General features: G+C 39.3%; 1 protein-coding gene across 1 annotated transcript in view; it reads left to right on the top strand.

The window, feature by feature from the left end:
- Positions 1–12,288, top strand: part of LOC136884372 (phytanoyl-CoA dioxygenase domain-containing protein 1) — a 73,456-nt gene that overhangs the window by 47,009 nt on the left and 14,159 nt on the right. The window contains exon 2 of the mRNA XM_067156518.2: positions 933–1,076. Within this exon, the coding sequence (XP_067012619.2) occupies positions 933–1,076 (144 nt within the window). The remainder of the gene's footprint in view (positions 1–932; positions 1,077–12,288) is intronic.

The following is a 12,288-nucleotide window of genomic DNA, read 5'->3' as shown; positions in this document are numbered from 1 at the left end:
CTTAGCTATACACGTGTCCTGTGGCACACGACAACACGTTCTACAATGACTGTCGGCTGAGAAATCACGGTACGAAGTGGGCCATTCGCCAACGCCGTGTCCCATTTATCGTTCGCTACGTGCGCAGCACAGCGGCGCATTTCACAGCATGAGCATACCTCAGTGACGTCAGTCTACCCTGCAATTGGCATAAAGTTCTGACCACTCCTTCTTGGTGTTGCATTTGCTCTGTCAGTCAGTGTATGTATATATATATATCTGTCATATAAAAGACCTTGAAGTGGTGGTGATTATTTTTTGAAGAGGAAGTACAACTGGGCAACCATCCTCTATATAACACTAATCATAGAGAGAAAAATGGAAGGGATCCGACACTTCGAAAATGAAGATACCGGTCACAAAAAGACAAGGGCCACGAAGGGCTTGAGGACGAAAGACTCCCTAGGCATCTAGTGCTTTAATACCGTCGGGGTCGGGAAAAAAAACAAGAGTTGACCAAGAGAGGTCGGATAGGATAGGTGAAAGTGAGGAGCCTGGCACAGGTAAGTGGAAGCAATGCCAGGACTCAGCTGAGGGCCCGGTGGTCGCCAATCCACGCTTCCAAGTTTAAGCCCCTGGGGCCCGTTTTAGTCGTCTGTTACAACAGGCAGGAGATACCGTGAGTTCAGTTTGTTCAAGTATCATGTGAAAATGGCGGGCATACATTGGATTCTAGTCTGCCTGGTGCTCATGATTGTTAAAGCATCAAGGCTATACGGTCTGACACCGTGGTTAGCCGGTTCAACTCTCGTTGGTGGATAGAATTTTGATCATGAGAATGTTGGCCGGCAGGGTAGGAGAAGTGGTGGTATACAATTTCTAATCACTAGATTGCCTGCCAAAAGCCTGGATAAAACTCCATGACTGAGGTAATGAATTTGGTCTTGTTTCAGTTCTCCCGGAATGGGTACGTCATCCTGGAAGACTTCTTCAGCGAAGAAGAAGTAGCAGAGCTGAGGGAAGCAGGGGTGAAACTTACTGAAAATCTACCTGAAGAATCAAAAAGAGTCATATTTAGTACTACTAAAACACAACAGGTAAGAAAGTGATGCAATAATAATAATAATAATAATAATAATAATAATAATAATAATAATAATCTTCTACCGCTTTTTCCCAACATCTGTGGGGTCGCGGGTGTGAACTGTATCGCACATGTGGATTTGACCCTGGTTTAGTGCTGGATACCCTTCCTGACGCCAAATAGGAAAGATCACAATACAGAGATAAAATTGGAATTCAAGAGGACAAATTGGGGCAAATATTTGTTTATAGGAAGGGGAGTTAGGGATTGGAATAACTTACCAAGGGAGATGTTCAATAAATTTCCAATGTATCCGAGGGAAGTCGGATAGGATAGATGAAAGTGGGGAGCCTGGCACATGTAAGTGGAAGCAATGCCAGGACTCAGCTGAAGCTCCGGTGGGAATCTGCCACCTGGGCGACTGCCCTAAATGCAAATCAGAAGTGATTGACTGAACCCTATATGTAGGGCAATATTCACTATTGTGTGTTTCTGTGGGGGTTGGTAGTATAGTGTGCTGTCTGAATATGAAGAGGAAAGTGTTGTGACATACATAAACACCCAGTCCCTGAGCCAGAAGAATTAATAGGGCTCAATTAAAATCCCTGGCCCATCCGGGAATCGAACCCGGGACTCTCTGAAACGCTCAACGCTGACCCTTTAGCCAACGAGTCAGCTTATAATAAAACCACCCAGTTCATATATAACAAAAGGTGCTTTTCTATATATATCAAAATTCATCATTATAACATTGTCGTCAAGTCAGTATCTCTCAATGCGTCAGAATGTTTTATCCTTTCTCAGAAATGTGCGCTCGCTAAGTTAAAGAAAAAGAAAGATTCTCCACAATATACTTGGCCCAAACTACAAAAAAGAGATCTACATAAGAAAATAGATATAGTTGGAACAATTGAAATGGGTCGTTAGTTGCCTGGATACAATCTATCACCATTCTTAAAGGCAGGTACTGTGACAGTGAATTTCAAGCAATCTGGAAAAATTCCTTCAGTCAGCATCCAGTTGATCAGCTGAGTTAAAGGAATTAATATCATGTCAATAATTTGTTTTAGGATATAGTTATTTAAGCCATAATAATCTTTGCAAATTGAGGAATTTAATTCTGATATTATTTTAAGGACTTTTTCAGGCTTTATTTCTTGCCACCTCAATGGAGGTGAATAAGTTTCAGGAATTCTATTATTTTTTAACATGCTATTGTACATTGTTTCATTATCACGAGATGTGTTAGTGTGGTTCATATATTTGACAGTTTACAAAATATTCATTCAATGTATCAGGTTCTATTGGCACTGACACTTTATCCTCTATCCTACAAATTTCATCATTTATAACTGACCCAGCTGCTTTACATTTATTTTTCGAGTTGTTGATAATATAATCATTAGCTTGCTTTTTCGCTGCTTTAATGTCTTTACAGTAACACATTTAAATAAAGATATAATTTTCTTTATCATCTGAAGAATCATCCATTTCTGCTTTAATGTAATAAATCATCATTAGATTCTTGTTAGTTGCAAGGCATGTGTGTGCCATTTCTCTTTCTGTTTGCCTTTATATTTACCTAGTGTGTCAATTATCTTTGTTGTTCTAGGACAACATACTCTCGTACAGGACCCTAATGTTTGAAAAAAATTTTCAGATGCTTCTGAAACATTACTGGAGTTTGCTATCATGGTTTTAAAAAAAAAAAAAGAAAAAAGAAAAATGGCGGACATGACTAAAACACGTCTCAAAAGTGTTTTTAGATGCTTAGTGAATATCGCTGAAGAAGGCGGTTATCTGAAGAAGGAAGCTAAAGAAACAATGCATAAAGCCGTAAGTGACATTAGAAACCTTTTTACGGAACTGCAATTCGCCCTAGATGATAAATGTCAGTCAAATAAGAATCAACAGAATGAAGTTGGAATAGACAAATCAACGAAGATAGTCGACCTACGGAACAGGTGGCGGCGTCTACCGGCCCAGCGGAGGAAGTTAATGAAACCCAAATACTATCAACAATGTCTATCGGACAGCAATGTAATCATGACATTCAGACGACATCTCTCGACCAAATACACAAAGTCTGTGTAGATTCCGAGATGGAAGACGTAATTACACAGAATTTAACACAGAGGTTACAAACTATGATGGAAAGTCTCTTGAATAATATAAGACATATGATCAAAGAAGAAATTATAAATATAACCAAGCCAAAATCCATGGCAGAGCAACAAATTATCTTGGAACCTATACCCCAAGAAAATCCAAGGAATAACAATGATCTGTGGTCAGATATCGCTGCCAAACCCTCCAAATCGAAACTCTGGAATAACAATAAGAGAAAGATGAGCACAACAGTCGTGGCCACAAGAAAGTCTGAATATAGGAATGATAAATCCCAAACAGATAAACTGCAAGCCGCACATAGTAGAGCTTGGTTATATGTAGGGAAATTGCACCAAAATACAACCGAAGAAGCGGTTAAAAAGCACATCTCCAACTTACATGTAGCCAACATATTTGAATGTGAAGAACTCCAAACTAAAGGCACACTGCAAGACTTACCAAAAGTCAACATAGCGGAAGTGTGGCCAGAGGGAGTCATTGTACGACACTACCGTATTTTTCGTTCCCAAGGAGCAGGAGCCAGACTCGCAGCTCAATCTGCTTCTGTGGAATGTGGAAGGACTGAAAAGCACTCTAGTGCTATCTAACAACTACCTTTTGCACACAAAAGACATATTAATCTTCATAGAAACTCTAGCAACTAAAGCCTTGGAAATAAATGGATTCTATTCACAATATATACCAGCAATGCAAGGACCAAGAGGACGGCCAAAACAAGGAATCTCCTGCTTCTTCAAACCAAAATTGGGAAAAGTGCTAAGCACACATTAGGATCAAGACACACTTGTGATAAATTTCGAGAACCTTTCTATAATAATAGCCATATACCTTGAACCATTAACGCCAATAGAAGACATAATAACAAGACAGGCGACACCAGGACGAAACATTGTTATAGCTGGAGATCTGAACTGCAGATCAGATATTCCAAATTACAGAAAAAATGAACTGTTAGATATGATGATAGAGGAAGGATTCATCCTGGTCAACCAGGCGGATGAACGAACGTACTTCACACACTCAGGATGTAGTATTATTGACTTAATATTCTATAAAGGACCTAATATTACATTGAATAATAATATAGTATGTTATTCAGCAGATGAGACACCCCTAAAGAAGCACTGCCCGGTCGTGGCCAGTTTTTCCATTCCAAATGTGATGAACAGAATTAAAACCACAGAAATCAAAGTTTCACGACAGCTAAGAAACTGCGTATTAAGCCAGAAGAAAGAGGAATGGAAATAATTTGATAATCACATAGAGAGAAATAACATTGATTCGGCTGCTTTGACACTGGAAAAAGCGATTCAGTCTGCTATGGTATACAATCAATAGAGAAGAGCTCGCAAATGGTTTGACACAGAATGTTATGAAAAGAGACAGATTACCCTTCTTGCGCTACATACATCCAAATCCAGCCATAGTTTAGAGGATATAAAATCCTACAGTCAAATCAGAAAAAATATAAAAATCAACTGAAGATTAAAGAAAAAATTACATGGAAGAGGAAGCAACAAATATGGTGGAAGAAGCCAGAAAGGACCCGTACGTGGGATTGAGGCCACAGATATCTCAGAGCAATAGCAAAATAGACATAACAGTTTGGGAAGAACATTTCAACAACATTCTCAACAATGATAAAACCAACACCGCACATGAACCGATCAATATGAAGACATGTCTAGCGGAAACTGAACCCTTCATGAGAGAAGAGGTATATGAGACAATAACATCTCTAAAAGACAAGAAGGCTCCAGGTCCCGACGACATGTATAATGAACATATCAAAGGCTCAGCTAGCTTATTACTTCAAGCAGTCACAGATATGTTAAACCTATGCTTAAAAGGGGGCAACATACCAGAAATATGGAGGATCTCGATATTTAAGATACTATTTAAGGGGAAAGGCAATCAATTGGACCTGAACTCCTACAGGGGAAGTGCCCTGGAAAAATGTATATTGAAGATACTCACAAGCATTATCACAAAGTGAATTTCTAAGGAAGTAGAACACAGGATTCCGGAAAAACAATCCAGTTTCTGAAAAGGCAGGAGCACTCTCCATGCCATCAATAATTTAACTGATGATATAGAAGATACATTAAGGCACCCTCAAGGAAAATTCCATGTAGTCTTCGTAGATTATACCAAAGCTTTCGATACAGTAAACAGACGTATGCTAATCTTGAAGCTGGACACAATAACAGGAAAAAATAAGCTCACTGCACTGATCCATAACATGATGACAGCCAAGTTCATTCAGATCACAGATGGCGTAACCACATCGAAAACAATAACTCAGATCAACAGCGTCCTACAGGGAAACCCATTAAGCCTCCTACTCTTTAATGTTACCACATACGATGTTGTACAGATGATATGTGCAGACGACATGGTCATTGGATCGAATTCCACCTACAACCTGCAAAGAGCCATAAACCAACTTGAGAAGTGGGCACAGGAAAACAAAATGGAAATTAACACCGAAAAAACTGTAGAGATGACATTACGTAACGGAAGTCGAGAAACTGTGGAGGACAGGGTATATCTAGGACCGAAATCTCTTGTGACAGTCAACAGCTTCAAACACCTGGGAGCACCTGCAAACCACCGCCAGATCTTTCAGAATACATGTGAAATCCCTTGCAGCATCTTCCACAAAAGCAATTTTTGATATAAAAGAACTATCCAAATTATCATTAACAACTGCTATGGCCTTATTCAATGCAACAATAGTTCCCATCGCAACATACGGAATAGATATTATTTGGGAGGAGTTAAGTCTAAAAGATCTAATGACTTTGGAAGCAGTTAAATCAAGATTCTTGAAAGCCGCTCTAGGTGTTTCGAAATACACAAAATCGAGGCTAGTATACGAGCTCGCGAGAGAACCATTCTTTGTAGAAGAACTGTGTATGAGACTCCCATCTACCGACAGCTCGAATAAACTGCTCCTTGAAAGACAAAAGAAACTAAGAGAAATTTGACTGGACTTTTATACAATGTGTACAATCAAAATGCTGGGTAAGATGTATCGCCAAAACTTATGTAACATATATACACAACTTGTGTGCATTTATTAATAATAAAATTGATTGACAGTAATTAATTTCTAAGCTTGAAAATATTATTATTATTTCCTAACATCCTAAAGTGTTTAAGTTGTCTGTGGTTACCGTGTTTTTCCAAGACACTTTTGAATTTTAACCAGAGACCACAGTGATCAGACAAAAGAGGTTCTGTGACACCACATGTAAAATCACTTTTATGAACATTAGTAATGATATTGTCTAAACAGGAATTTTTTCTAGTGGGTTATTCATTGGCAATATAGAAGTTATTAGACCTTAGAAGATAACAAAAATGGATTTTGGCAGATGATTGAATTAAAGAGTTAATGTCGCCAATGTGATAGATTTTATAGTTTCAGTGCCTTTCCAAGCACTCTACCAAATTTTCCCACACGTTCATAAAGATGTTAATGTCAGAATCAGGTGTTCAATATAGAGAATGAGTAAATATCATCCCTGGTTACTTCAAATAGCTTTTCTACACAGAACTGATCTAAGTTTAAAATAGTGTATTTCATGTTGGCATCTATATAAATAAAGTTGTAGGGGGTCCGTTGTCTGTAATTTCGTTTGTTTTGCCAATTTTTCAGATATTTATCCGTTTTAGGTCAACTCAAGACCGAATCAGTGGTTTTATTTTTCGTGTCTGTTTGTTCCACCATCATGGCAAAACGGCTGGATAGATCTCAAGCACACTTCATATTTAGATTATTACTCATCCCGTGGAAGGTTTTGATATGCATATTATGTTAAAATCTTTGAATAGACAGGGGGTTAATAGGAAAACTGGTTTTCCTCCATTTTCTCTTCTACTATTGATTTTCTGTAAACTCCGTGGATCGTATGTGAAACGCATCTTCGTTATAAACAACTTTCGTTATGTTCATAATTTACCTTACTCTTCAAATGACGGAGAAATTTACTATTTTCTGCGGGTATCATGCTCTGCTTTGTGACCGACAACGAACCTACAGGTTACCATGGCAACGTCTCTGACTGCATGCCAGCGGGGAAGTAACATATTGCCATTTTCCTCATCATGCCTTTAAATTCGTGGTTGTTCCTTGGGTAGAAGGCAAGACAGGGGTCAATCGGCCATTCTGCGGGATATTGGCGGAATATCGTTGGAGGTTATAACCTTCCTCGAATAGCTCAAGTAATAACACCATTACTCATCTTTTTATCTGTTTACCTAAGAATCACTGCGCCTAAATTTCTCTTCTGTTACCGCTTTCTTATATCCATAACTGACACCAGCATAATTTATTTATTTTCCAATACATTCACTTGGTATTTACATATTTGTCGTCATTCGCCTATCCTCGGTTATAATCCATTTTCTATTAATGTCAGTTTTCTTAGATGTATTATTTTGCTTACTTAATTACATCGTATGTATGCGAGTGCTAATCCCGAAAGCTGGACACTCATTTCTTTGAGGAAATATTCTAAGCTATGCAAATGTATAACTTTTGGCCCCGGAAAATATCGAAATATGGATGCAATTTTAACGACGGTGCAGACCTTCCTTTCGGAATAATTGGTGGCTAAACCGTAAGTCGTATCACAAAAGATCGCGTTTCAATTTGGAGAGATCTACATCTTTCGACCTATGACATTTTGTCGTATCTCTATCCCTTATTCATTAAATAGTATGGTACTGCATTTCTTGAGTTCAAGTTAATGTACTTTTTTCACGTGTATGTTATTGTTTGGCACATTTATAGGAAAGATGCAATCATGACATTGGGCAGGCACATTGACATGACCAGTGGCCATATGTTCACAAAATTTTATGATTCCAGGGTCACACGAGGATCAAAAAAATAAAGTAGTATGTGAAAACTGTACCAACTTTCTCCCCATTCAATAAATAATTGAATCTAACCCATAAATATAGGAGATACGGGAAAATGTCTCAGGACCAACCATGTAGAACACTGAACAAGTCGTCTGATGGTGAAGTCCGTTTGTAGGTGCAATTTAATATAGTCTTACTCACTGTATTTACGGTAATTTATGGAGAAATCCGTATACAATGTAGAATACCGTAGCGAAGCATGGGTACATTTGCTAGTTTTTATATATTTATGGAAGAAAGCATAGTATGCACACATCAGATTACTACTAACTGAACTGACCGAGCTCGATAGCTGCAGTCGCTTAAGCGCGGCCAGTATCCGGTAATCGGGAGATAGTGGGTTCGAATCCCACTGTCGGCAGCCCTGAAGATGGTTTTCCGTGGTTTCCCATTTTCACACCAGGCAAATGCTGGGGCTGTACCTTAATTAAGGTCACGGCCGCTTCCTTCCCACTCCTAGCCCTTCCCTATCCCATCGTCGCCATAAGACCTATCTGAGTCGGTGCGACGTAAAGCAACTAACAAAAAAAAAAAAAAAACTACTAACTGACTCTTTAAGTCTACGAAGTAAAAATAACCCTCTAGACAGTATTTTACATAACTTTTGTATGCGAGTATACCAGGTTAACTTAGAATCCAAATATATTCCCAATAATTTGACGGAAATATGTTCATTCTCATATATTATTATAATAATAATTATTTTGAAATTTCATTTTACTCCACTAGATGGCAAAGAAAGTGGAACCTATTGCTGAGCTTTTGATTAATTTTTTGGAGTAGACCAGATATATTCTACACTTAGATGATGTTATGCATCACTTGGCCAAACATCAAAGTTGTGGTTTTTTAAATTTTTAATATTGCTCCATGTGCTAGCTATAGGTGTTCATTTTATATAGCTTATTGTTCAGACATTAGTTCTCAACAGGATTTCATAGGAAATGAATTTTTACCACAAACTAACCCCTCAAACCTTAAATTAAAGTTTTGCATTAAGTGACTGATGGCTGGCCCCGCGGTGTAGAGGTAGTGTGTTTACGCCTCTTACCCGGAGGCCCCGGGTTCAATTCCGGCTAGGTCAGGGATTTTCACCTGGATCTGAGGGCTGGTTCGAGGTCTACTCAGCCTACATGATTACAACTGAGGAGCTATCTGACAGTGAGATATCGACCCCGGTCTAGAAAGCCGATAATAACGGCCGAGAGGTTTCGTCGTGCTGACCACACGACACCTCATAATCTGCAGGCCTTCAGGATGAGTAGTAGTCGCTTGGTAGTCCAAGGCCCTTTGGGACTGTTGCGCCATGGGGTTTGGTTTTTATTAAGCGACTGACCGTCAGTTTCATGTTGTATGCTGTTATTATGTAGAATATTGTTTCGGAACATTTTACACAAGCAATTTATGATGTAATTCAAATGTTTAAAACCTTCTGTTCTACACTACCGAAAAGAAAAACATGCAACACCCACAAGGACAACAACATTTTATTCACAAGCGATGTGACAGGTAGTCCATCATTGCAGGAGTATATGATTACAAATTCAGACCAAATGAAACACGTCACAGTAAGGGGTGCCCAAACAGTCGCATCATACACAGAGCACCGTCCTCTGACGGCAAAGCAAGCATGTATTCGTGCATGCAGATTATCATAAAGGTGCCGAATGGCATCCTGCGATATATTGTCCCCAGCATCTTGCACCTTTTGATGCAAATCGGCAGTGGTTCTTGCAGGATCTGGAGAACACGCAAGTTCTTGCTTCATCATGTCCCATTTAAAGATAGAAATTTCATAATGTTCCGTATTGAACTGTATCACAATTAAATTGAAAACAAGAAATAAAGTGGTTCAACCTATTCAATACAAGGAAAAAAAGAAGTGTAATGTTACATTCTTAATTGATAAAAAGCAGTACTGGTTTCGACCACTATTCTGAATCATCATCAGCTGATTAAATAAAAATATAAAAAAATGCATAGGAAAACAATAAGTAAAGGGTAAGTCTTTCACTAAAAGCAGTTCAAGAAGCACTATAACACTGCATGATGTAAGATCCTAAAATCCAGAAGAAGTAAAAGATCAGTCATTTAAATGAAGCAAGGTGCAAGTTCTTGAAGAGGAGCATAACATACGTAATGTCTGGCACTGTGCTTCAAAATGTTTATGAGAATGGGTGAATAGTTCAGTTGAACAAACCTGCAAATACTGCTAGGCATGAAGTTATAATACATTTAATAAATATGAAGTCATAAAATTATATAGAAGTTGAAGATAAGTCACTTATATGAAGTAAGATGCAAGTTCTTGAAGAGCAGCACAACATACGTAATGTCCGGCACTGTGCTTATAAATGCTAATGAAACTTGGTGAATAGTCCAGTGATCAAACCTGCAAATGCCCTCAGGTCCAGGTAAAAATCCCTGACCTGGCTGGGAATCGAACCCGGGGCCACTGGGTTAGAGGTAGGCATGCTACCCCTACACCATGGGGCCGGTGCAAAAATATACACCACAATACAATTTGATATAATTGGAGTATATATTAATGTTTATAGGATCTTGTATGATGGATTGTTTTCGTATGCATTGTTTTATATTTTTATTTAATCGGCTGATGATGACCCAGAATAGTGGTTGAAATCGGTACCGCTTTTAATCAAATAAGAATGTAACATTACATTTCTTATTTTCCTTGTATTGAATAGGTTGAACCACTTTATTTCTTGTTTTCAATTTAATTGTCTTCATGTCCCATATGTGTTCATGTGGCGAGATAGCCGGTGATCTTGCTGGCCAGGGCAGTTGTAGTATACCACTTAGAGCACGTTGCGTCGTAGCAGCTGTATGTGGATGTGCATTGTCCTGCTGTAAAAGTACTATACGCGACCTTTTTCTTGAGCCCGATTTTTACGGGGTGAGGAGTAAGGAGGGAGTGCTGCCGGTTCCGGATATACTGCCAACTGGATGGAAATGAAATGTGAATTGAATTGATAATATGATCGATCGATATGAATTTTCTAAACATTTATTATCTTACGTCAACAATTGTGTCACACATACATTATTTAACATTATATAACATTTTACAATGCGAATCTTGTTACTAGCATGAATGATATAGTTCGGCTTTGCTGTGTAAACAACAACAGTACTAGTTCGTAAAGTGTACGCCAGATGTTGCACAGCGATTCGTAGTTTGTGTTTCAAAGGTTGCCGATATGGATGTCGAAGATAACCGAGGTCTACCGATTCAGCACTAGGGAGCTCAGGGCTCAAGAAAAGGTTTGCGTATAGTACATCACCTTCCTGTCGAAAAAATGGCAGTAGCACAGGGACAACGACCTGTGCAATGTAGCAGGTACTAGTTACATTACGTTACGTTACCCTGCAGAAACACCAACTGTATCTGCTGGCCCCCACACCATGAATCCTGGGGTGGAACCTGGATGCCGTGGGCGAATGCACTCTGGAATAGACCGCTCTCCAGGTCTACGCCGTTCACGTGTATGTTCATCAGTTGCATACAGACAGAACCTGTTCTCTTCACTAAACACAATGGAGCGCCATTCCCCTCTCCAGTCGACCCTTTTACGACACCAGAGTAACCAAGCTTGACGGTGTCGTGGTGTCAGTGGTAGCCTGGCCAGAGGCACACCTGATTATAATCCTGAAATGAAATGAAATTTTTATCTTTAAATGCAAGCAGATGGTTTCCAATGGTCCTTGGTGACATAGCAAGTGCAACATGTGACCAGATTTCATTCCTGTATGATGTTCGATCGTCTACCGCTGCTCGAACAATGCATCGATTTTGACGTGCGTCTGTAATATGTGGACGTCTGGAGTATGGTCTACAGGTGTGAGGATGTTCCACAGACTACTGCTGAAAGCAACGACACACCACCGGTACATTGTGCCCAACATGTGCAGCAATCCGTCGATACATCCATCCAGCTTCTCGGAGGCTCACAATGCGATCCCGTTCAAATTACTGCAGTTGTTCAATAGGACCACGCACTCGTCTGTGGAGCATGGTTGTACCCTAGAAAGAATGTTGCAAACACTGTTCACCTTTAACATAAGCACAGTTACTGCCTGAAGAATCAAAACAGAGTGCGCATGGACAGGCCTCCTGCACGCTATCTGATCGCCGATGT

This window comes from Anabrus simplex, chromosome 12, assembly GCF_040414725.1.
Source record: "Anabrus simplex isolate iqAnaSimp1 chromosome 12, ASM4041472v1, whole genome shotgun sequence".
NCBI lineage: Eukaryota > Metazoa > Arthropoda > Insecta > Orthoptera > Tettigoniidae > Anabrus > Anabrus simplex.
The sequence above is the reverse complement of the archived record's forward strand: the minus strand, read 5'-3'. Positions and strand labels throughout refer to the sequence as shown.